The sequence below is a fragment of the Urocampus carinirostris genome, chromosome 15, assembly GCF_059441175.1.
Source record: "Urocampus carinirostris isolate Australia breed hairy pipefish chromosome 15, RoL_Ucar_1.0, whole genome shotgun sequence".
NCBI lineage: Eukaryota > Metazoa > Chordata > Actinopteri > Syngnathiformes > Syngnathidae > Urocampus > Urocampus carinirostris.
The window spans coordinates 9,742,407-9,767,950 of NC_142363.1; the positions used below are offsets into that span (position 1 = coordinate 9,742,407).

Consider the following 25,544-nt stretch of genomic DNA (forward strand, 5'->3'; position numbering starts at 1 on the left):
ACCAAGTAGCCCTCTTAGAACTCCTGAGTAGCCTACGGACAGGTTCTGAAAATAGTTCACCACTAATAGGTCATTGTGATTTTCCAGGAAATCTTATTTCTAACTGACATGATGTTTTAGTGGTTGACTGAGCCTTTTTGAACTCACTTCTAATAATTACAACGTGCTTATAAGCTATTTGCAACATAGTAATACCATGATAAGTGGTAATTTAATAAATGGCATACGAAATTGGCTGCTCTGCGTGCTAATCAGTAACAAAAAGTAGCTCTTAGCTTACAAAATGTTGGTGAACCATGAATTGGAGTTATCTTTCTCAATAATGCCGTCTACATTTCTTGCTCTTGCTGCTTCGTAGGTTTGCGTCATGCGTTATATCATGCATGCTAATTGACTTCAGCTGAGGAGCAGTCAATGGCTGCAGTGTGGTCTGCTTTAGTGGGATCTCTAACGCCCTTTGGCGGCCAAATGAGGCACTTCAGCTCCTGACCACCAGCCACTCCAAGCAGCCGAATCCAATCTTCTATCCGCCCGGCAACGCCAGTCCCTTCTGCTTCTTATGAAATAAATAAATGCTACTCTATAACGTTTTGTTTGCACACTGTTGTATGTTGTTGACAACAAACATGACTTTGCCATTTTCTTTTCGCTCCTAAATTAATCTCACTGTGGCTGTTAGGAATTCTTCTTAGGGGGCGCACTCTATTTCCTTTTCCGTTTTTTTGTCGTCAGAAATGCAGAAGTGAATGACGATGTAGGTTGCGCACGGTAATTGAATCAAATTTTTTATCTATGTCCTCTATGAAAAGACAAGTGTTTATACTTGTTTCATGCTCCGTTTGGCTGATGTTTACTCTTTAATTTCAAGGAGATTAGATCAAGAAGAAGCAAAACATCCTGTAAGGTATTCTGTTATTCAGTTCTTTTAAGGCGACCGTTAAAGAAACTTCTCTGCAACACAAAGCACAAGTATGACAGGAGCGCATTCTGTCATTGTGGAAAGGTCAAAGGGAAAGAGTCAACAGGTTTTTGATTTCATGGCAGCACCGCTCAGTTTACAATGTCCAGCACAAGCGGCATGACAAACTCCGAGTGGCGGACGCCCATGGTGAAGGACGGCGCCTTCTGAAGATGGGCGGCAGAGCGCTCCGGGCGGTAGGCGGCAGGACCGGGCGTGACAGACGGAAGGGCTTGTCTCGAGGTCCGGCTCTGCATGGAGAAGGAGGGCTGGCGTCGGAGGTATACGTCCGGGGGGGTTGTGTTGTAGCGGCCAGGCCCCGGGTTCTGGGCCGGGTCCGCAGAGTGGCCGCCGGCTTTTTGTCGACCCGACATGCTGTAGCTGACGGCGGACGGCTTGCTGGGGGACCGCTTGCCTAGCAGTTCGGGGAGCATGTAGCTGTTGGATGACAAGCACAAAGTCGCTAATGCAGGGTGTCCAAACATTTCAGAAAGCGGGCAAGATTTGGTAAGCAGAAAATGCAGCCTGACATTCTTTGAACTGTCTTTAATAAATGTCACCCTCTGTGAACGTTTTGCAGCACTTGTTGATCAGCGTCACAACCTCGTAGCTCACCTTTGCAGCATATTCATTTGACTCGCAGGGTCTCATGGAAAAGTGCTTCCAGTTGCTTCGCCTTTTCAAAACATTTGTTTCCAGTTAGCTTTTTGTAGTCAGCATGTTTCGTCCGGCTCTTTTCTTTGAAAACGGCCACAGTCAAATTAGGCAAACGCAGTTTTATCGGAATTTGGTGAAAAAATACTCCAATTTCCACTTGTCCTCGAAGAGGCAGCCCTCATAATCAAATGTCCTTTTTTATTTACAGCTGCCATGTCGGAAATGAAGTGGGGGGCAAAAATTCTCACAGAAACCCTGGGCAATGTGGTCAAAGGGCTACTGCCATTATTTGGTAAAATTGTAATTTTTGGTTTGTTTGAACAAATGTATTTTATACTGCAGTCAACATTACTGGCGGGCCACATATATTCATTTCATGACAGAGGCCGCAGGTGAATGAAAATTTTATCACGGCCCTTGGCCGGACTTTGGACATGCTTTCGCTAATGTGTCAAATGCGCTTTCGTTTGGTGAAGAGAGAGAAAGAGGGATTAAGAAATAGGGGCGAAAGAGCAAAAAAGAAAGAAATAGAGAAAGAGAAAGGAAATAGAGAAAGGCAGGGAGTAAAAGATAGAAATGGACAGAAAGAAAAGTGAAAAAGAAAAAGGGAGAAAATGAAATTGCTGAAAAAAGATAGAAAGAATTGGAGAAAGAAAGAGAGAGAGAGAGAGAGAGAGAGAGAGAGAGAGAGAGAAAGAGAGAGAGAGGGGGGGGGCGGAAAGGTAGAAAAGAATAAGAGAAAAGAGAAGTATAAATAGAGAGAGGAAAAGAGAAAAAAAGAAAAAGACGGAGAATAAAAGAAATTGACAGAGACCAGAAACGGAGACAGGACCCACTTGCGTTCGTTTTTTCTCAGCTTTATTTAGAAGTAGGAAAAGGCTTGCACCCACGATCCAGTGATCGTCAGTAACGGGTAGCATATCGCTCAGAACGCGGAAGTGGCAATTCCGTGGCGAGCGAAGGCAGTGTCGAGCGAAGGCAGTGTAGGGGAAAGAACAGGTCGATGGCTGGGACGGTGGAGCAGAAGCGTAATCGAGTTCAGAAAAGGGGTCGGAGCCGGCAGTCAAACAGGAATCAGGACAGGATAGAGTCAGGATCGAAGGGCATGCCTAGCGTGGGCTGAGGTTCCCAGACGGGCTGACAACGGGTGACAGGAAGATAGGGGTTTGAAAAGAGGTAAGCAGCCAATCAGCGTCCGAGGCAGTTGGCGCCAAAGGAGCTGACTCAGGTGCCTCGCATCAGTAATCGTGACAGAAAGAAAGACATTGAGAGAAGGAAAAGGGAGAAAGAGAAAGGCAGAAAAAGAAGGGGATGAAAAAAGATGGAAAGAACAGGAGAAAGGGAGAGAAGGAGAGAGAGAAAGAGAGAGAAAGAGAGAGAAAGAGAAAAAGAGAGGCAAGTAGTAAGTAGGATTAATTTGACTCAGTCAACCGCAGAAAATCTATATTGTATGGTGGGGGTATTTTCAGAACAGGTCCGCGGGCGCTCGGGGCCCGTAGAAGACAGGTGAAGCAGCAGGTTGGAGACCCCTGCATAAAAGTCATCTCATCAAGCTTTTCGTGACTACAAATGTTTACGAAATGCCTTGCTCCAAAGTGAGGTTCAAATCCATTCATCTTATGCCCCTAAAAAAGATCTCTTTCTTTTGCCCCTCGACCTGTTTGCGGCTGGAACGGCATCCACGGATCGATATCGCGTGCGGGCTCCCAGGGTGTAGGCCGGCTGTCGACGCTGACCGTTACCCAGAGGCGCCTTTTCAGGGCTGTAGGCTCCTGGACCTGGCGTCTGGAACAGGGCACCTCGGATAAAAGGAAACAAGCCCTACTTATTATAAGTGTAGCCCCTGTTAAATAAAGTGAGTTAGAAATATATAAAAGGATAATTCAACATTTCAGATTCAGATTCAGATTCAGATTCAGATCTACTTTATTGTCATTCTAGTACACGTGTATACAGAACGAAATGTCGATGCATCTGACCCCCACAGTTTCCTTGAATGTACAGATATAAATAAAGTTGTATTGTAATTGGCTACGTATAGTATTTTACCATAGTGCCGATAGTGCAAGAAGAGTAGCTAACCAGATGTGCAAATGGGCAGTGAGGTTAACAAGTCAGGTACACAGTAACATTAACACTGTAACAATAACGCTGTAATTACCATAGTGCAGAGAGCAATGTGCAATGAGTGGCAAGCTATAAAAAAACTGCCAGTAGTGCAAAAAGTCAGATTTAGCAGCCGTTTAGATTTAAGTTAACTGTATGTTAGATTGACCATTTAACAGTCTAATGGCCAGGGGGACTAGACTATTGCGGAGCCTGGTGGTCCTGCACCGCACACTGCAGAACCTCTTCCCAGAGGCTAGCAGAGTGAACAGTCCATGATGGGGGTGAGAGGGGTCCCCGGTAATGTTCTTAGCATGGGATAGGCAGCGCTTCTGGCCAATGTCCTGAATGGAGGGAAGTGTAGTCCCGATTATTTTCTCTGCTGTCCTCGTTACCCTCCTCACACTACCCCAGTCGGTAGCGCTGCAGCCTCCACACCACACAGAGATACAGCTGGTCAGGATACTCTCTATGGTGCCCCTGTAGAATGTGATGAGGGAGGGTGGGGGCAGGTGGGCTCTCCTCATCCTCCGCAGGAAGTACAGGCGCTGCTGTGCCCTCTTAACCAGTGATGCAGTGTTCACGGACCAGGTGAGTTTGTTTGTAATGTGCACCCCTAGGAACTTGATACTGCTGACAACCTCCACAGCCTTGTTGTTGATGCAAAGTGGGGCATGGTTGGGCTGGTTTTTCCTAAAGTCGACAATGATCTCTTTAGTTTTGTCAACATTCAGGACCAGGCTGTTGTCCCTGCACCAGCCCACCAACTGCTCCACCTCCTCTCTGTAGGCTAGGTCGTTGTCATCCCTGATGAGGCCCACCACTGTTGTGTCGTCAGCATACTTCACGATGTGGTTTGTGGCGGACCTAGGGACGCAGTCGTGTGTCATCAAGGTGAACAGCAAGGGGCTTAGGACGCAGCCTTGGGGGGAGCCCGTGCTGAGGTAGATGACATCTGAACTGTTCTGACCTATCCGCACTGATTGGGGTCTGTCACAGAGGAAGTCCAGCAGCCAGTTCCGCAGGGGGGTGTTGAAACCCAGGAGTCTCATTTTGTCTACCAGATGTTGTGGGATGATGGTGTTGAATGCTGAACTGAAGTCCAGGAACAGCATCCGCACATGGGTGTTCTTCTCCTCTAAATGTGTCAGGCTCAGGTGAAGCGCAGAGGAGATGGCATCCCTGGTGGAGCGGTTTGTCCTGTAGGCAAACTGAAAGGGGTCGAATGAGGAGGGGAGACTGGAGGTGATGTGCTCTTTAACCAGTCTCTCAAAGCACTTCATTATGATAGGAGTCAGTGCAACGGGCCGGTAATCGTTGAATGATAAGATCTGGGGTTTCTTTGGCACTGGGATGATGTTGGCAAATTTGAAGCATGATGGTACTTTGGCTTGGTCTAGCGAGGTGTTGAAAATGTCTGTTAGTACACAAGCCAGCTGATCGGCGCACTCCCTAAGTACCCGCCCCGGAATGTTGTCCGGGCCTGGAGCCTTCCTTGGTTTGGGGTCCAAAGTAAACACGGAGCCGAGTCCTTCTAACCTAGTGTGCACTGCCAGTGGAGTGCTTAAATGAACGGTTTGGCACTGAAGTATCTCGAAAGTGAAAATGAACAAAATGGTACTGAAAATAATATCTGAAGTCTGCATATCACACGCTTAAAATAGGGAAAGATTTGGCCCAAAAGCAGAAAGAAAGTTTATAAAGCTTTTCAGCTATTGGCAAGAAGCAGACATGACGCCTGACGTGAGGGAGATGGAAGGTGGAAGCCACTTTTCTTTTACCTCAACACCGAGGAGGAAAATTTCTTTGGATTAGGGTTTTGAAGTTAAACTGATAGTCTGGCATTATCTTAATCTCAATAATTACTTGAGTACGAGTAAGTAAATGCTGCGCATATCCTCTATGAAGGAGAAAACAAAACCAAAATTTAAAAATTAAAAAACGGCAAGAGAGAAGCCCGACCGGCCTGAAATTCAGGCCCAAGAAAATGAAATAAATTGTGCTAATTAGCGAGAAATGATTGTGTTAGGTCTTTTACCTCCCATCTCTGAAAAAAACCACACAATAGGAGACAAGATTAATTACCTTCAGCTCATAAGGAAATGTAAAACTACAGATCCTCATCTGACCAGAACCTCAACATATCTTACATTTTGTTGAAACCAATTAGGTCACAAAGCTTTTGGGGAAGGGATGTTTAACATATCAGATGGGATACCATTGTATACAGAAAATGCGTGAGGGACGACTATTCAGCTTGAACAGTCAAAAAAAAGCAATTCCGCACGTAGTTCACAATTATGAAAGTGAGCTGCTGTTGAAACAGACAGATATCTCTCCAGACAAATGGTTGATTGGCTTGAGTAGATGATAAGACTCTTTGAAGTAGGGACATGCTTTACTCAACCTAGAAGTCTCTGCAATGTTAGATATATGTAGAAAATGGATTATACATTTTTAATGATTCTATCAGATTGTTATTCCTTGTTTCAATTAAGTTTTCTAAAAAAAAAAAATCATAGACTTCATAGCGAGAGCCGTCCTCCTGTCATTGCTCGCTGCAGGTAGAACATGCATGCCATCATGGCAATCGATACCAAGACATTGCTTGGAAAACCAAATCCCTACTTAGTTTTGACTTCACCCGGTGACTGTATGATTCACAAAGTACGAAAACCCCAGATTTGACAAGTTTTTGTGAGTTTGCTTCCATTTCTCTTCGTTTTAAAAGGTTGCTTTGATGCACGAAAACAACATTGCTCATGGTAACGCATGATAACTTTTAGATCAAATTTGAAATATTTTAAAATTTGATGTCTCTGTTGATTCTATTATCATACTGACTTTCCTAGTTCCTGTTATTGCAAGTTATTGGAACATGCTTGGGCTACGGGTTGTCGCCCCTTTCACGTTCCATGACACATACCGGAAGACGGCTCAACGTTGTCAAAGTTTACTCTTTGAGAAAAAGACCAAATACATTCTTTCTGCTGGCCTTTCCTTCCTAGGAAAATTCCTTGATTCCATGAACGATTGGAAATCTCTGTGAGGCAAGTTGGCAATCTATCCAGACAAAGAATCCGACAAGCGTCTGATTCTAGCGTCTCATTACGTTGAATAGAACTTCATCAATTAAATCCAAATTTTGGGAAAGTCAGAGAAGCGCAATGAAAAGCTGATCACCACTGGGTGCTCCGTGGATTGAGAAAGAGACAGAGGCGGTGTTGGTAGATAACGCAAAAGCGGAGCTGCAGGTCCTGCTAACTGCTAAGCTAAATAACAACTCTCACAAGCCTGTATCTCACCAACGGCAGATCTGTTTCCTATACAACAGATGATTTAGCGCTACAACTCGTGGGAAACAGTTACATTTGTGACATATGTATTTTCATGATCTCACCCTGGCTCGTTCCGAGGATCCCTATGCTAGCGTGCAGCTAGCCTGCTGCTCTCTACATCACTTTTTACACTGAAAGTAGAAGCACTGCAATTTTGTTGTGCTATTGTAGCATGACAATAAAGGTCATTGATTCATTAATAATTGAGTGTTTCGTGTTTTTATTGAAAAATCTATATTTTCATTGCCCTGCGATTGGCTGGCAACCAGTTCAGGGTGTCCCCTGCCCACTGCCCGATGATTGCTGGGATGGGCTCCAGCACCCCCGCGACCCTACTGAGGATAAGCGGTGTAGCTAATGAGATGAGTAGAGGGATATTTTCATTTCGTTAGAGGCGTATATGTTACTGATAACTAATACATTTTTCTACTTGGTAGGTTTTGACCATCGTAAGACTTTTTGGAAACAAACCCCTGGCAAAATATGAGAGATCACTGTATTAATTTTACCACTCATCAGACCTAGAACTAGTTCAGCAGCTTTTTAGTCCTCTGCCTAAAAGCATAAGTGTTACATAACTTTATCGTATGTGAAGTTTTCCCACGTTTACCTTTGCTAGCGACTCGCTTGCCTGGACCCAACATTGAGAAGGAGGGTGTGTCTATTCGGCCAAAGCGTGTTACGTTTGCACCCACGTGGTATCTTGGTCCTGGGCTGGAGTCCACACGGATCACTTCATGTGAAAATGAAAAAAGCAATCCCGCACATAGTTCACAATTATAAAAGTGAGCTGCTGTTGATAAATGAATCCAAAGCCGGTTTGGTTTCCCGAACTCACTGTTGCTGCTCATGCGGGAGCGGAAGGAGTAAGCAGGGCTGCTGGTCTTGGTAACGTCATGGTTTCGGTAGCCCACCGTGGGGGGCAGAGCGTAGCGGGCCGGGCCGGGTCCTGATAGGGAGGGCCATCTTTATCGTACCACATCAAACAAAGCGGTGGACGTTGCTCACCTCTCTCTTTAGCAGAGATGGGGGGCCGCGTCCTGGCCTCCTCCTCCATCGTTGGGCCGCTTCTTTTTCTCCTTCTGCTTCTGAACTAAGGTTTTTTTTTTTTGACACACTCTACCTTGCTTGGGCTGAATTATTTACCAGCTTCGCTGTGAGGTAATGGAAGCAGTCATCTAAAACAGTGTTTCTCAACTGGTGGTTAGCGTACCAGTTTTCAGTGGGTCGCGAGACTTTGCCTTGGCAAAATTATGCTAAGAAAAGAAAACAATAACTGAGGATCATTTAAACTTCTTAACATAAGATGGCGATAATCCCCGGCTAATGCAAGTTAGTTTCACACCACATAAAAAGACGGTTAAATTTGGTTCCACCTTTTGCGAAATGCTAAACACAGATACTGCAGACACCAGTGGTTGGCTTTCAGGGCCTGAAAGGCCTTCTCTGCAGGTGTGAACATATCTGAATCATGTGATGTTAATTATATTTTGTCCATCGATACTTATAAAACGGTCCTGAAATTGTCTGTCAGCTTCCTTTTACTGCTTCCCCTGGGTGCATTGGTTCCATATGTGTGCTTTCATTTTCAAGCATATAACCAATCACATTTCATTCAATAGTTGTTGCAAGACTCAGATTTTTACCCGGAGGCCAGCACTAAATAAATCCTGAAGGCTGTGTACCCTAACATCGGTCTTTGAGAAAGTTGCTGGTTTAGCCAATCAGATTCCGAGTTAGCATCTGAGTACCTGCTGGCAGGCGTTGGGAAATTTTACCGGTTTCACAAGCTATGATTGGTTGAAGGGCAGTAATCCACCAAAGGGATCGCGCCAACAGCTGTTAAACTTGAAGAGACGGAGCCGAACACGGAAATATATTGTCGTGTTGATTTAAACCCTTAAGAAACCTGTGAAATTCGACTCAAATCCCAATCCAAGACTTAATAGCCATTGATACTAACGCTGTGAAAACATTAAATGCAATAAGATTAGACACAGCACTCAAGGGTACTGCCATAAAAAAGGGGAAAACTATTTACAACATAGTGCTTAGAGACCGGCCTGAAATATAATAATAGTGCAATGTATATGACTGAAAAGGAATCGTGCGTTATAGCAATGGTGCAATGAGAAATAGTCAAATAACATTTAGCAGCAAAATAAATCTTTATGACACGTTTAAATTGTTTATCCAATCCTGGAGCGCCATGTCTTATTTCGTTGCTAACAATTGTCACAACGTTGTTATCAATGACAATAAAACGATTCTATTCTTCAATGCACGTCGGAGTTTGTCGGGTATGTGCAAGAGTGCTGAAATTGCGAAATTGGTGTCCCGCAACATGCATTTGCGTTGAGGTTTCGTGTCTTGTTCTGCTTTGAAACGATCAGCGTGTCAGTGCACGCGCTATCAAATATTTAAAGTCAACTTAGACGCGTCTTTTGTTGCCAGCTTTGACCTAAGTGAGGTTCTTGAGTCACCCAGTGATTTTCTACAGTCATGATTAAAAACATAGAACATTTTCAGTATGTTGTTATTCCTCCTTTTGGTTAACATGTTTACTGTTTTTTTGCTAAACAAGGAAAAAGAGAAAGACTAAGACTTTTGAACGCTCGTCGCAAACCTCTTTTTTGTTGTTGCTTTGGACAAGAATTGTACATAAGTATAGAACTTATTGAGATGACTTGACTGAAGATAATAATGTTTTGTACTCTTGTTGTTAGCGTGTCTTAGTTTAGCTTAGAATATATCTGTGAAGTTAGAAAGCTAGGAGGACCTTGTTTTCAGTTATACGGCAACATTATGTGTCAAACTCATGGCCCTTGGGCCTAATCACCACATCATCAAATCCTTTTCTGTGGCCCATGAGACAATGCTGAGAGAAACTAAAGCCAGGCGGCACTCTCAAAGTGGTCCACTGTAGCTGGATTTGCTGACTACCATTGATCAACCAGAGAACATTGAGGAAACCCATTTTGATGTTATTTTACTTAAAATAAGGTATATTAGCATGTATTAGCATATAGCATATGGGTGTCTTTGCAGAACTTTAAAGAAGCTTAAGCTCCTTTCTATAATAGATACGAAATGTAACGGCGAAGTTCCCATATTCAGGTAAATATTTTCAGAATAAAAATCAAAATTAAAAAGCAGAAAGACTTTTAAATCATTAATTCAAACATTTAAATAAGTGTTTCTATGCTATTTCTGTCACTTTCTAATCTGCATCTGTTTCCACTATTTACATAGACGGCAGAGGAAATTAATTCAAATGTTGGTTTGATTTGTTTTGTGTGTGTGTGTGTGTGTGTATGTGTGTGTGTGTTTACAAATGCACAGTTGACAAACACTACAAGAGATTAAATCTTAGTGAAGAAAAAATATTGAAAAATAAAACAAAACAACAACATCCCTGAATCATGATTTAATTGTGAGCCTCTGAAAAGACCCCCAGCCCTCCAGCTAGGCACATGTTTTATGCCACTGGGTATTTGTATATTGTATTCTTTTTGCTTTATTATTGTATTGTTCTCAGCTCAGGGATGCTGCTGGAAATGTGAATTTCCCTTTGGGGATGAATAAAGTATCTATCTATCTATCTATCTATCTATCTATCTATCTATCTATCTATCTATCTATCTATCTATCTATCTATCTATCTATCTATCTATCTATCTATCTATCTATCTATCTATCTATCCATCTATCCATCCATCTATCTATCTATCTATCTATCTATCTATCTATCTATCTATCCATCCATCCATCCATCCATCCATCCATCCATCTATCTATCTATCTATCTATCTATCTATCTATCTATCTATCTATCTATCTATCTATCTATCTATCTATCTATCTATCTATCTATCTATCTATCTATCTATCTATCTATCTATCTATCTATCTATCTATCTATCTATATCTATCTATCTATCTATCTATCTATCTATCTATCTATCTATCTATCTATCTATCTATCTATCTATCTATCTATCTATCTATCTATCTATCTATCTATCTATCTATCTACCTATGTACTAGTTCCGCCCCTGTGAGAACTGTTACTCTACCATGTAGCTCATAGCTGAGATGATTTTGACACCCTTGTTATGGAAGTAATGGTTTAGGCCTTTGTCTGAATAAACAGAAACTAACAAGTACAAGTACATAAATTATTTTCAATATTATTTGACATGATTTCTAATTTCCTTTTAGCGTTCTGTTGTCTTGTTTTGATTTTGAATATGTCTTCCCTGCAAGAAAAAAACATGGAATAGGCACTTAAAGCTTCTGCTTTAGCTTGCTCCCTTTGGCCACATGCTTATGTATTATCTCATTATGTTGTACAGCACTTTTACTGAAAATACATCGTTGTTGTTTTTTGGTTAATTAGTGGTTGATGTTTTTTGTGTGCAGTGCTCGAATAGGTGTCACAAACAATAAGATAGACGGCACAAAAACAAACACAGCAACCTCTTAACACTTTCAGTCACTGACTGATTTTTATTCAACAGTCAAAACAAACCTGTAATATAAAACACCTAACTTGACACTCTTTCATTCAATACAAAATAAAGGGGATACAATCTACTTAAAACACAAACAAAACCCTTTAGTACATTTTGACAGCCACTTTGAAACGCTGCAGAGTCATTACTGTTAGATCTTCTTGCAGTAGCACAACTGCCTTTTTTATTTTGCTCTCAAATCAGGTTGATTGGTGTCCTTTTCTCTACTACGTAAACGAGCGCTTTTGAGCCTGTCCAATGTCAACTGAACAGGATTGAAACGGACGCGAGAATTTACTCACTTTCAATCTCAATGATGCTGCTCTAAGAACAAACTGCTCCTGGACTGGATTTGGAACATACATTTAGCATAAACTGACTTAGTTTGTGGCACTGGCTGGCCTCTTTGCAGTCGTTTAGTTAAGGTTTTGGAATGACCTTCCTGGGTGGCAACCAGTTCAAGGTGTCCCCTGCCCACTGCCTGAAGATGACTGGGCTGGGCCCCAGCGCCCCTATTGAGGATAAGCGGTGCAGACAATGGATGGATGGATGGATAGTTTGAGACAAAAACCCCAAAGCACCTCCTTTAATTCATTTTTTTGTCAAGGGAGTTTGTTGAACTGAGACATATGTGTACAAACTTTTGGATGTGCACCATTCTAAAAAAAATGAAAGTTTAATAGACTGACCTCGGATTTTTTAAAATGATTAATCACCAATTGGCTGTTTTTATCTGACTACCAGCGTCCAAAAACACGAATGTGTCGGTAAAGCCTCAAGTTGATTTTCATAATAACAAATCAAAGACATTCAGACGTCTTTTACGCACTGGCTCTTTAAAATTGTGGTAGTGATTGGCACATACAGTTGTGGTGAAAAGTTTACATACACTTGCTCTCTTGAGTTTCCAGTTATTTCTACAACTCTGATTATTCTCTGATAGATTGGAACAGATAGTTCAGGGGTGACGAACAAGTTTGACACAAGGAGACGAGATTTTTAACTGTGAGAGTCAAAGAGCCACACCATGCACTGACCTGCCATGAAGGACACACACAAACACACACAATTAAAAACATATTATTTCCCATAAAACACTCCTCTCCTTACAATACAACAAGTATTGTTCTTGTGTTGATTTCAAGGAAAGTGTCCATCCTCAATACTCACACACAAAAAAATTAAATATGAAACAAGGCTTAGAGCCACAGTATTTAGAAAATATAATGCGGCAAAGAGCCGCATTCTTATTGGCCAAGAGCCGCATGCGGCTCTAGAGCCACGTGTTCGCCACCCCTGTGATAGTTCTTTGTCACAAAAAGCATACATGAGGTTTGGTTCTTTTATGACTTTATTATGGGTTAACAGAAAAAGTGATCAAATCTGCTGGGTCACAAATATACATACAGCAGCGCTAATATTTGGTAACATGTCCCTTGGCCATTTTCACTTCAATTGGGCGCTTTTGGTAGCTATCCACAAGCTTCTGGCAAGCTTCTGCTTGAATCTTTGACCATTCCTCCTGACTGAATTGGTGCAGTTCAGTTAAATTTGATGGCTTTCTGACATGGACTTGTTTCTTCAGCTTTGTCCACAAGTTCTCAATGGGGTTTGAGCCAGGACTTTAGGAAGGTCATTCCAAAACCTTAATTCTATCCTGATTTAGCTATTCCATTACCACTGTTGATGTGCCCCTAAGACCCAATCTTCAGGCTGATGACTTTGGGTTATCTTGAAGCATTTGAAGGTAATCCTCCTTCTTCATTATCTGATTTACTCTCTGTAAAGTACCAGTTCCTTTGGCAGCAAAACAGCCCCACAGTAAACTTTTGACTGCAACTCTATGTTGCTTCACCAGTTGCCTCCTACAGCCCGAAGACTTTAATATATAAAGAAGTGTATCAACTTTAGCCATACTTTCATATTGTTGTGCTAACCTCAAGAAGGCCTAATGTCAACAAGTCCGACATCCAAAAGACCGCAGCGGCAAGCTGTCGAAATGGCTGATCGCAGAATATTGTTCAATGATAGAAAAACAGCGGTCAAAATGGCTGATAGAAGGATATAAATCAAACGATATAAAAAAAAAACAACAACCTGGAACATCAACAACAGTTTTGCTGGAACTTTAACACCTCCCAAAATGTATAAAAAGCTCGCTTCAAATGTCACTTGTACACTATTTCCAGGATGTGTCCTTTGTCTAAATCACAATGGTGTCCAGAATATTCTGTTATTTAAATCTTCTGAAAAGTAGTCCATCTCCAGCCTCTAATTCTACCAACATTCTCATTACCCGAAATTAAATGAGCATGCAAACGACCAAAGAACTGTCAGTCCTTCAGCCAGCTCCATTGGAAAATTCAGCTGACCAGTATGAGTGGAGCTTCTAGAAAGATTTCCCACTTTCAAAGGAGCTCACATCACATTTCTTTTGGACGAATGGTCCGCCTCCTGAAGATGTGGCAACAGGACACCAATTATCTATGGGAGCGAGCTGTACCTTCATGATGAAGATTACTTGGAAGTGCGATTTAGCTTTCTTAAGCTTCGGCACAAAAACACCTGACAATTGGTAACAAAACGCTCTGCCACCCTGCCCTGCTCCCTCTGTGCAAAATCATAAATGGATACCAGTAAATACATTGGAGTTTCCATGCCAGGGTAAAGTTTTGTGCGTTTTAAAATGTCCTGTTTGCAGGAAAAAAAATCATGATGTACTAAAGAAAGTAAAAAAGACAGGCAGGCACGCTGTGGCGGCTGGTGTTTACGACAATCTTCTCCTGCTCTGCGTATTGTATTCCATCGGCCATGTGCTAGGACTTATCCCCTTGGAGAACCTGATGTGCGAGAGGCAGGCTGTAACTGGTTTTGTCTGCGCGCGCTAGCTAGCGGGCCAGGTGGGGCGATGCTTACCTACCTGGTTGCGAGCTTTGTGCGACTTCTGCATAAGCACCCGCCATTGGTCATACAACTTGATGGACATGCTGCTGCAGCCGTAGGCGTGCTTGCGGGCCCAGCCCAAGAACTGCTTCAGCTCGCGGCGCAGCGTCGAGTTGGCGTCGCCGCTCGACTTTCCATCGCACGAGCCAGACGTGGCGTGCTCTTTTACCCGGAAAAACAACAACGAACACAAGCTCACACCGGGTCAGACGTTGTTAGGGTTAGGGGTAAGCGAGTTAGGGGGTTAAGGTTTAAGGTTATGTTAGGGCAGGGGTCAGGAACCTTTTTGACCCAAAGAGCCATAAAAGCAAAAAATGTTTTAAAAAGACATTTAGAGAGCCACATCATATACTTTCAGACAAAATCGAAAAAACTGCCAAACACGCTCTCTAGACAAAAGCTAATTCTTCAGCACATTTTATTTCACTGTGTGTCATTTGACGATTTGATCAAATGTATCAAATGATAATAATGCCAAATCCTGTGTCCCAAATCAATGTAAATATGCCATTTACAATTTGTCTTCCACCTTCAGTTAAGAGTGTTGAGGCCATTTTTTTCCATGAAATTTGTCTTTGATAACGGTTTCAAAACAATGTGCATGCAAAGTTCTTTTGTAAAAATGTCACAAATGACTGTAAACGATAAGCATATCGTCATATTCACTTTCAGTGTAGACTGGACTGACCGAGAGAGAGAAGACGGTGCCTTGCGCTGTGTGCAGGGATCCGCCCACCTGTACTGCTCACCCAATCAAAGTCGTTTGCCAGCGTTTTTATTTATCAGTTCAAATGGTTTCTTATCGAACTTCTGCGTTAAGTTGCTTCGGCTTTATATGGACCAAAATGGGGATGAAATCACTTGACTTTGGAACGCCACAGAGAGATGTGCAATAGTTACATTTTATTTCGGAGCCATATGCACTCATGAAAAGAGCCATATATGGCTCTTGAGCCATAGGTTCCCTACCCCTGTGTTAGGGGTTAGAGTGTTCGGGTTAAGCCTGTTAGAGTGTTAGGGGGTTAGCTCTAGGGCCACATGGTAGAAGAGACATTCTCATGGGGGCCAGACTAGTCAATTAACGGCATAATTTGCGCCGATCTGGAGGGCTGAGGGTTCCTTTGGAGGTTCACGATAAATCTATGATTCAGGGATGTAAGATTTGATTACAAAACAATTATAGCAAATACAGCTACAGTGGTCGCTTTGCAAGTGGTGGCTAGCTTTCTGGGTTAGGGTTAGATGGTTAGGGGTTGGCGTTAGAAGGTTAGGGGGTTCTGGTTCCATAGTTATGGGGTTAAGGCGGGGGGCAGCAACCCGCGGCTCTTTTTTTTTTTTTTTCAAGAGATGTTTTGGTTAGGGTTAGTGTTTTGGGGTTAAAGGTTAGGGGTTAGAGGGGCATTCAATTGTGTGGATGATTAGAAAACATGCAAGTTCACCATTGTGCGGCGTGGATGCCGCCGTTGGATGACTCCATTCGCTCCAGATTCCAGCTTTACGGGAACCGTAGATGCCCACGGGATTACATCGCACCTGGCAACCAGCCCACCAAATCACAACAATCACAGCAGGAATGTGAAGATAATGTGTTGTTAATAAAAAGGCTACAAACCTGCACAAAATAGACGGTTCCAGGTCTGAGTCCTGCCAGTCTGCAAGACGTTTGGTTGCCCACGTCATCCATCACCTGGATTTAGGGCCACCAGGGCAAGGAGGAGGGGAGAAAGAAAAAAAACTCAGTTTTTCTAAATCTGTGCTGAAGGCAAAACAAATGCAAGGCCACAAATCATTTTGAAGGCTATAAACACGAGCGTGTTTATGGAAAGACTTCAAAGTTTCCTGCTGTTTATTTGGTTCTGGCGTAGTCTCACGGTTTAGGGTTAGAAAAAAGCGTGAAAGGCTTTTGGTGCCGATGGCAGCCAGCAAGCATAAGGCATATGCTAACACCTTAAAAATTACAAACCGGATACGGATTTTTGGAAGAGCCATTGATCCTGCATGTTTACCTTCCAGTCTTGGTTATCTTCCAATCGGTAGCGGATCTGGTATTTGGCTTGGAACAGAAAGTCTTTAAGTCCTGGCGGGGCCTCCCAGCGAACGCTTAGCTGGTCCTCCAACCGCCCCACTCGACTCACCGTGACACCCGACGGGGGATCAGTTGTTACTGTCGGAAGAAGAGCCTCAGCGTCAGTGACTGGTGCCGCAAATCCTGAGAAATGGCCTCCATTGTGAGGCCTCAAAGTTGGCGGTCAGAACTCTTGCTCTGCATATCTCATTCCTTTTGCCTGTTCTGATAAGCAGATGTGGCGTGCAAAACAAAGCCATGTTAGAGAACAACGCTGTTGACGCCCATATAGGATATGGCTTTGACGCATGTACCGTGGAGTTACCTGGGCTGGTTAATTGTAATAATCAGGCTCTGTTGAGGGCCCATATCTAGTTGGGAGGAGCTAAATGCAGTCATATGTGTCACGTGAGTTAGAGTATGCCTCTCAGATACTGTATTACATGGAAAATGAGCTGAGCTGCTAGATTGCTGCAACTTGTCCTTGCTTTTTATCTTTAGGCACCCTCACACAAATTATCCTTTATAATTTTTTGTAATGTATGGACAAGGCAACACACTAACTCATTAAACAATACACACTGTACGTTTAAGCTTAGTAAACACATGTAACAGTATATAAACATGATCTCGCAACACACAAAACGCCTTCCATCGCCACTTGTAAGGGCAATGGAGGAACTCACCCACATCCAGAATGTCGAGCATAAGCACGTCTGAGGTGGCACTGCCCAGCCGGTTGGATGCTTCCACCCAGATCTCATAGGGGGTGAAGAGGTGCAGGTCACGCTTGATGCTGCACGAGTAGGGTTGAGCGGGCGCGTAGTCCTCGCACTCCTTCTCCTTGCCGTACCACCTGTGGGCAGCAAAACCTTAGCCGCGACTGGAACTCCCGAGCGTCCCGTCGGCCATTCACCCACCTGAGCTTGTACTTGAGCAGGTAGCGGGTGCGGATGCTGGTCTCGCCTTTCCCTCCTGGCGCCCAGCTGCATGTGAGGTCTTTGGTGTTCCGAGAGAAGCACGTCAAATTAGCGGGCTTCTCGGGCGGCACTATGCCAATACACGCCAGGCGAGGACAAAAAATAAGAGCGACAATTACTCTTTCATATTGGCTCTAGTCATTGCACAAGAGATGTCCAAAGTGGCTTTATAGCTTCAAAACCCAGGGTCCAGGCCCAAACCCTGGTTGGAAACCCTAGCTGTAAAGCCTAGATACACTTTAAAACTGTAGTTCCAGGCCAAAAACTTCAGCCGGAAACCTTGGGAACGCTTTATAACCCTGGTTTGAGGCCCAAACCCTGGTTGGTAACCCTAAGAATGCTTGTAAACCCTTGTTTCTGGCCCAACCAAGCCCTAGTTGGAAAGCCTAGTTGGAAAACCCTAGAAGTGCTTTGAAACCCAGGTTTCAGGCCCAAACCCTGGTTGGAGACCCAAGCCAGAAATCCCCAAAACGTTTGAGAACCATGCTTAATGGCCAAATCCTAGTCAGAAACCATAGCTCCAAACCCAAGAAACACTTGAAAACCCAAGTTTCAGGCCCAAACCCAGGTTTAAAACCCCTGAGACCTTTAGCATTATTTAGTGAGTGTGCCTGCTTGCGTGTCAGATTTCAGAGAACTTAAAGGACCCTTCCCCCCTGCCGCCCTTAAAACCCAGAAGATGTGGCCAGGTTTGGAGAGTGGGCGGCTCAGGGATGTCAAAGCTGTTTCACATCATTTCAAAGTCAGAGCCAACGACAGGGCAAAAGCAAATTTTTTTTAGCAAGGAAGGAATTTAAGGCTTGCTTTTCCCAAGTAGTGACAGGAGTGTTGTAAAAAACACACTTGTTATGTGTATGTCATGTTATTTTTTTACAGACATTGTGTCAGCGTGATGCGGCGTTAGCAATAGGGAGTCACGCAGGCTCTCCAACCAATTACGGCACAAAATGTACTTACTGAGAGACCCTTTCACACAAGTGATAGAAATTCCTGTTCTTTTGAGAGGCTCTACAGATTTTGTTGTTGCTTTAATCGCGATATTACCAACTACTATGTCACATTATGCATAAAACGACTTAATGATTAACAAAAAATGTATTATACTACTAAGTTAGAAAAGCATCTCTTGTTTTACCTATGTATCGTGAACTTCTATATGGAATACAAGAATTACGGTAACTTTAAATTTGTAGCGTTAAAAATCATTTAATTGTGAAACACAGGATACCTGAAAATTACTTGAAATATTAATTAAAATATGCACAAATCCACAAGAATTATTGATAATATAACAGTGTCTGAAATAATGTCTGCCTGTACGCCTGGGGCTTGCATCTTTTACGTTGAGCGTACAACTTGAACAATGTCTCTGCCTGGGTGGCCGACAACTTTTTCAAGAACGAAAAAAAAGAAATCTTTAATTCTAATTTTTTTCAAATCAAACATTTGCTTTGTTCTGATTTCGAAATCTTCGTTCGGTTTGGAAATTTCAGAATTTTGGTTGGTTTGGCAACTTGCATACTCGGCGGCCAATCAGAAGCATGCATCGAATAACTTCGTGCTACCGGACATTCCCGAGCGTTATAAGGTTGTGCATTTGCATATCATTTTCCAAAGTAAACGCACAGAGAATAAATGAAAATCAATAAGTGGTTAGGAATCAAGCCAAAACCTCTGCCCCAGAATAAAGATTCGAGAGAAGTTAACAAAATTTATGACGCTACTAAACGTAAACGTACATTAAAAGCATCGTGGAAAGAGGAGTTCACGTGGCTTGGAGCAGACGACGTAACGCAAACATTGCTTGAATGAAGATGAGTAAATACAGGTACATATTGATGGCAGATGGAAAACAGCAATGTCATATACATGCAATGAATGTTATAAGTAGATTTGTAATAAACTAATTTTAAAGTGTTGTTCTGTTATATATTCTGATTATCAATCCTCAATACTTTGCAACAATGTTTTTTTTTTTGCGATGAGTCGTTTTATTGTGTTTCAAGTTTTGAGAAATGGGGCAGGCAACTTTATGGCTGGGCAGGCAACTTTTCAGAGTTGTCTGCCCTGGTGTCCAGTAACTTTTTGTCATGGGTTTCAGACACTGTAATATACAATAAAATGTTAACTTTAGTATATGCTGCACTGTGTACTCAATACATTTAAAATCAACAGCAACTAAAAAATGCATACTGACCAATTATGTGCGCCTTCAAAAGGAAAAAACAAACAAAAAGGGAGCCGGTTCCCGTCATTCTGTTCAAAGAGCTCATAGTTTTCTTACATTTGTGAAAGGTATTTATTGTAGGAAGCCACTGAAGAGTTTTTTGTTTTGTTAGTAAAATAGAAATGTAATTCGCGACTGTAAGGGCTTTATGATCACTTTCTTTGAAGCGAACGACAGGAACTGGCTCCTCACCAATCAAGAGCCAACTCCCTTTTTGAAACCATGATGTGTCTTTCACAAACGTAACAGCTCCGTGAGCTGGCTCTTCAATGTGAACAGGAGCTCCCCACTAATCAAGAGAAAAAAAAATCATATTCTTCGATAAAGAGGTGATTGTTCACAAACGTAAAACCTTTATGAGCCACGATCATCTCAAAGACCCGGTTCGTAGAAAGGTTATGTTTATAAACAATGCATCCCTATCACGCCCTGGCTTGCAACCAGTTTAGGGTGTACCCTGCCCACTGCCCGAAGATAGCTGGGATGGGCCACAGCACCTCCGAGACCCAACTGAGGATATGCGGTGTGGATAATGGATGGATAGACATCCCCATCTCAAATGGCGGCCAGGTTTTGGTGGGGAGCCGGCTCCCTTTCACTTCAACAAGCCATCTCATAGAGCTGTTGCGCTCATGAATGACACAACAGTTTTTCGAATGGGAGTTGGCTCTTGATTGGTGGGGAGCCGGTTCCTGTCGTTCACCTCAAAGAACCGTCTCATAAAGCTGTTGCGCTCGTGAATGACACAACAGCTTTTCGAATGGGAGATGGCTCTTGATTGGTGGGGAGCCGGTTCCTGAAGTTCACCTCAAAGAGCGGTCTCATAGAGCTGTTGCGCTCGTGAATGACACACTTTTTTGAATGGGAGTTGGCTCTTGATTGGTGGGGAGCTGGTTGCTGTCGTTTACCTCAAAGAGCCGTCTCATAAAGCTGTTGCGCTCGTGAATGACACAACAGTTTTTCAAATGGGAAATGGCTCTTGATTGGTGGGGAGCTGGTTGCTGTCATTCATCTCAAAGAACCAGCTCATGGATCCGTTATGTTCGCGAATTACATCACTAATTCACGCATAATACAAAAACGGGTTGCGAGTATGGACACTGCAGATAAAATTTTGTATTCTGGTGAAAGGTTTTACTTCCGACGTAGATGCAGGAGCCGGCCAGGACGTGGCCCTTGTGGTCGTGGCACAGCAGATTGTCCCCGGATGTCTGCCGGGAGGCGTTGAGGCCGTCCAGCGTCACGCTGAGCTCATTGGCGCCCGGCATGCTGTAGGCGGAGTCCGGCAACCGTCGCCCGTTGAGTGTCCAATAAAGCGAGGAGGCGTGGACGCCGGAGTCTGCCGAAACCCGGCAGCCTGCCGTCAAATCCGAGCCCACGCGGAGGACGGGGTCCTGGGGGAAGACTACCGCTGTGTCTGTGGGCAAGAGAGAAAAACTGTGACTCCAGGGCAGATAGAGATCACAAAGAGCAGAAGTTGCTGTCTATCTCCAACAGCGAGTGCAGGTTACAAAGCCACGGAGGAGTTTTTGCAAGGCTTCTCTTAATTAACGTTAAGGTGCTTAGTTTGAGGTGTCGTTAAAGGTGGGGTGTGTCATTAGAAAACTTGAGCCAGCAATCATGACTTTAAAACAGGAGATGACAGCAGAGTAACACATGCTTTGCCTTTTTTTCTTAGACACGCTCGAACAAATGCTTTTTTCATCTTTTTGACGGTTTGTTTTTGTTTTGAAGACACCTTCAACTACGCACCACACATTTTAAAGGTGCAAACTTAAATATTTTCTGTAATAAGGATGTGTTAACAATGCCTAACTTAGCTCAAAGAGCGCTTATGCTTCATTTTACTTTGCACCTCTCTCTTTCTATTTGACTTTCATCAGGGGCGGAACAAACCCCCAAAAAGACGCATATATATATATATATATATATATATATATATATATATATATATATATATATAATAATAATAATAATAATAATTCCCTTTGTATTGTCATTCTTTGTAACAATGTACACAGAACGAAATGTCGATACACCTGACCCGTTGTAGCGAGTCGATGCAGCCGCAGCCAACAGAGGGCGCCGCCATTATACCAATTAGGTATGTCTCGGCCGAGGCGCGAACCAGCGACCTCCCAGTCTCAAAGCGGGCACAAAACCCTCTATATATATATATATATATATATATATATATATATATATATATATATATATATATATATATATATATATATATATATATATATATATATATATATATATATATATATATATATATATATATATATAGGTTGGATCCCTTAACAACTAGGGTCTTAGGGGCACCATTTCCTGTGGTGTGTCTTGAGCAAGAACAGTCTGGTGGTGCCCATCCCTCAACAGGCCAACATATGCTTCTACACGGTCTCTAACCGGGGGCCTTTTGCGTGTTAGGTGAATGTGCTAACCACTGTCCTACGGAAACACTCATACCTTATGTAAAAGCACCTCTAAACATGAGAAATTTAAATTTCAAATAATTCCTAACAAAAATCCAAATTATGAGCATTCCCAGAGGCTACAACTAGAGACCGCTTGGAACTGCTTACTGTCAGTTCTTGCATGTGTTCCCCGCCATCTGACGCTTGATCCTACGCGCTTGTTTATATTATGCAGCAAGTTGGCTTTTATTGAGTTGCATCGAGTGCTTGTGGCCTGTGAGTTCCAGAAAAAAGAACGGTAACGTGTTTTCCGAGCCAAAGAAGAGAATAATGCCAAATTGAAATGAAGCAGGAAATAATACACGAACATGAGAGTGGTGTACGTGTGAGTGACCTACTCAATCAGTCAACATCTACTATTTGCATGGTATTGAAACAGAAAGATGTCATCAAGGCTATAAAACCACGATTCACGACAAGCTGGAGAGACTTTTGTTTAGCGTTGGGCCGTCAGGGCCTGCAAGGCCATCTCTGCTGGCTTAATATTGATCAGTTATCTTGTCATTTTTTCCACTTGTTTTTTCTTACTTTACAGTAGGCCGCAATAAATAGGATTAATTGTCCTTTATGGTCATTTTTAGACTCCGTGATGTGTATTCTCTTTGTGCTTTTTAACACTCGTTTTCTGTTGCACGGCCCGACACAGCGAGATTGAATGGTCAAATAATACACACAGTTCCTTTAACTAACGTATTAAGGCAGGGTCCTCTAACTATCATTCTGGAGTCCACTTTTGGCCCACGGGATATGAGTTTTAGACCCCTGCACTGGGATGTTTGCTACAAAAGGGGCTAGCGTTTGATTGAACAGGGAGCGGCCGTTGCATGCCTCAACCCTACCAAACAATGGCCCCAAAATTCTCCTCAGTTTATGTTCACTCCTCAAAAGGAAACAACGGAATTCTTTTAGAACAAATGATTTTTACGGTCACAAGGATTTTTTTACATTAATTATCAAATGAATCCATAATCCTCGAACTACCTTTGTCTATTTTGGGGAGTTTTTTTTTTTTTTTTTAAATGATGGCGACAAATAGAACTGGAGCCGCAGTGAAAACTTCTAGCGCTTTACTTTAATGACTCCAACAAAGTTGGAGTAGAGGAACCAGCCCAAAATCTGTCTCTCTGTCATTGTCTTTCTCAGTCTTTTTGTATTTTTGTGTCTTTTTCCCTGCCTCCCTTTGTTTCTCTCTCCCTCTCTGTCTCTCTCTTTCTCAGTCTCTCTGTCCCCTTTTCTGTCCATCTCTCCGTCTCTTTCTTTCTCTTTCTCTGTGTTGTTCTTGTCCCCCCTCTCTCTGTCTTTTTCTGTCTCTCTTTGCCTTTGTCTCTGTTTCTCTATCTGTCTGTCTCTATCTCTCTTTGTCATTGTATTTCTCTGTCTCCCTGTGTTTTTGTCTCGCTTTCGCGCTCCCTCTCTCTGTGTATTTGTCTCTCTTTCTCTCTTTCTCTATCTCTCGGTCTCTCCCTCTCTCTTTATGGTTTCTCTCTCTCTCTGTCATTGTTTCTCTCATTCTGTCTCTGTCTGTCACTCTTTGTGTTTTTGTATCGCTCTCTTTCTGTCTCTCTGTGTCTCTTTGTATCTGTGTCACTCTCTCGGTCTCCTCATCTTTCTCTAAGTAATTGTCTCTCTCTGCCTCCCTGTGTTTCTCTCTCTTTTTTTCTCCGTCTCTCTTGTCGTCTGTCTCTCTCATTCTCTCTGTGCCTCTCTCTTCGTCCCCTTCTCTGTCTCCATCTCTCTGTCTCTTTCATTCTCTTTCTCTATCTCTCTCTCTCAGTCCCTCTCAGTCACTTTTACTCTCTCTCACTCTCTTTCTGTCGTTCTTGCATATTGACCAATCAATTGTGCCTTCAGGGTTAAAAAACACGGTACAGAGAAGTGTCTGGTAAGTAGTCGAGTCCTGATTAGTGGGGAGCCAGCTACTGTCGTTCAATTTAAAGAGCCGGCTCATGGAGCTAGCGACCCATCACCATCTCGAAGGGAGCCATCTCCACTGCCTTCTTTGGACACTTTCACGAGTGCTTTTTAGTTTCCGCGCCAAAAAAGGAAGACAGAAAACATGGGGAGCTACAAAAAACCGCCTTTAAAGGAAATCACAGCTGTGAGAGTAAGCAGGCGGTGGTGGATGGTACAGCAAAAACACTGCAAAACAGTCCTAGTGTGTTTTGCGTGTTGGTAATAATGCTGTTATAAATAACGCAACATTACCTTTTCAGCAACGAGGTCATCTAACTCATTCTTTTTTTCCACTGTTACAACGCTGTTATAGTTACTAACGGTCAAAAACAGCGGAGTGACCCGCAAACCTGACGCCGTTTTCAGCTCTCCTCTGAGTTGTTAAGGTCACGTCTTTTCGGATCATGTTATAGAGGTAAGATCTTGAGCCCGGGACCGAACCCGATTTTTGGGCTTAAAATGTCAATCATTAAGTCGGGCTGGTCGGGCTTCTCTCTCTCGCCGTTTTTCTTTCTTTTTTTTTGTTTCCCTTAATGAATGATCTATGCAGCAGTCACTTGCTTTTACTCAAGTAATTATTTAGATTGAAAAAAATGCGTACCAAATGCTTATCAAACTATCAGTTAAACTCAAAATCACTAAATCTGAAGAAATTTTCCTATACACACGGTCCCTTTAAAAAACATCTTGATCAAAGACATTTTTTTTTCTTCAAAATAAGAGCCAGTAAATTCAACATCCATTTTAGGTAATCGATCGACAATCTCGCGGCAAGCCGCTCGGGGGATATTTGCTTTCCTTGGCGTGATGCGTTGGCGTGAAGCCCCCCCAAAACAAAACAAAAGCGCCCCAAAAAGTTTGCCCTGCGAGTCATGCGTGCTTTGACTTACGAGGGGTCGCTGAGGAGACGCGAGCCAAGCGTAACGTCAGGAGCAGCAAAAATATCCGACAAAGAGTCTCCATGAGGGCGTCCTGCTTATTTTTTCTCCCTTTGATCAAGTTGACTCCTCCTTGAAGACCATAGAAAAGTATGAGTGTGCGTGGGGAGGGGGCTTCAGGTGACGTCCTGCTCGCCTGTTCGTCTTCTTGTAACTTCTTCCTCCTCCTGAACTTGAAATCACATACAAGTTGATACTTTTAGCCCCTCCTGTTTTCCCCGCGTAATTTTGGTATTGTAGTGCCCCCTCCCCAATTCCCTCCCACTTTCATCCCAAACTGGGAAAAAACGTCACTTGAGTTTTGGGATGTGTCGTTTGCAAACATACCGGCTCCATGAGCTGGGTATTTGAAATCGACGGGAGTCAGTGAAATGAAATGAAA

At 42.9% G+C, this 25,544-nt stretch overlaps 2 protein-coding genes across 3 annotated transcripts; both read right to left on the reverse strand.

Annotated features, from left to right (window-relative positions):
• Positions 1 to 1,050: 1,050 nt before the first annotated feature.
• On the reverse strand, positions 1,051 to 8,170 carry odf3l2a (outer dense fiber of sperm tails 3-like 2a). The gene is made up of 5 exons (XM_088354550.1): positions 8,068 to 8,170; positions 7,898 to 8,008; positions 7,670 to 7,792; positions 3,273 to 3,414; positions 1,051 to 1,396 (listed from the first exon to the last, which is right to left on the reverse strand). Exons 1-5 carry the CDS (start codon positions 8,114 to 8,116, stop codon positions 1,051 to 1,053), a joined length of 771 nt encoding a protein of 256 aa, XP_088210676.1. The 5' UTR covers positions 8,117 to 8,170.
• A 4,108-nt stretch (positions 8,171 to 12,278) lies between these two features.
• Positions 12,279 to 25,335, reverse strand: crlf1a (cytokine receptor-like factor 1a). Of its 2 annotated transcripts, none has more exons than XM_088354597.1 (9): positions 25,115 to 25,335; positions 20,927 to 21,205; positions 17,502 to 17,631; positions 17,268 to 17,437; positions 16,523 to 16,680; positions 16,129 to 16,203; positions 15,956 to 16,049; positions 14,494 to 14,678; positions 12,279 to 14,413 (listed from the first exon to the last, which is right to left on the reverse strand). In XM_088354597.1, exons 1-9 carry the CDS (start codon positions 25,185 to 25,187, stop codon positions 14,390 to 14,392), a joined length of 1,188 nt encoding a protein of 395 aa, XP_088210723.1. In that variant the 5' UTR covers positions 25,188 to 25,335; the 3' UTR covers positions 12,279 to 14,389. The 2 variants fall into 2 exon arrangements, with proteins under 2 accessions (XP_088210723.1, XP_088210724.1); XM_088354598.1 differs by having other exon boundaries at positions 14,490 to 14,678.
• Positions 25,336 to 25,544: the final 209 nt, after the last annotated feature.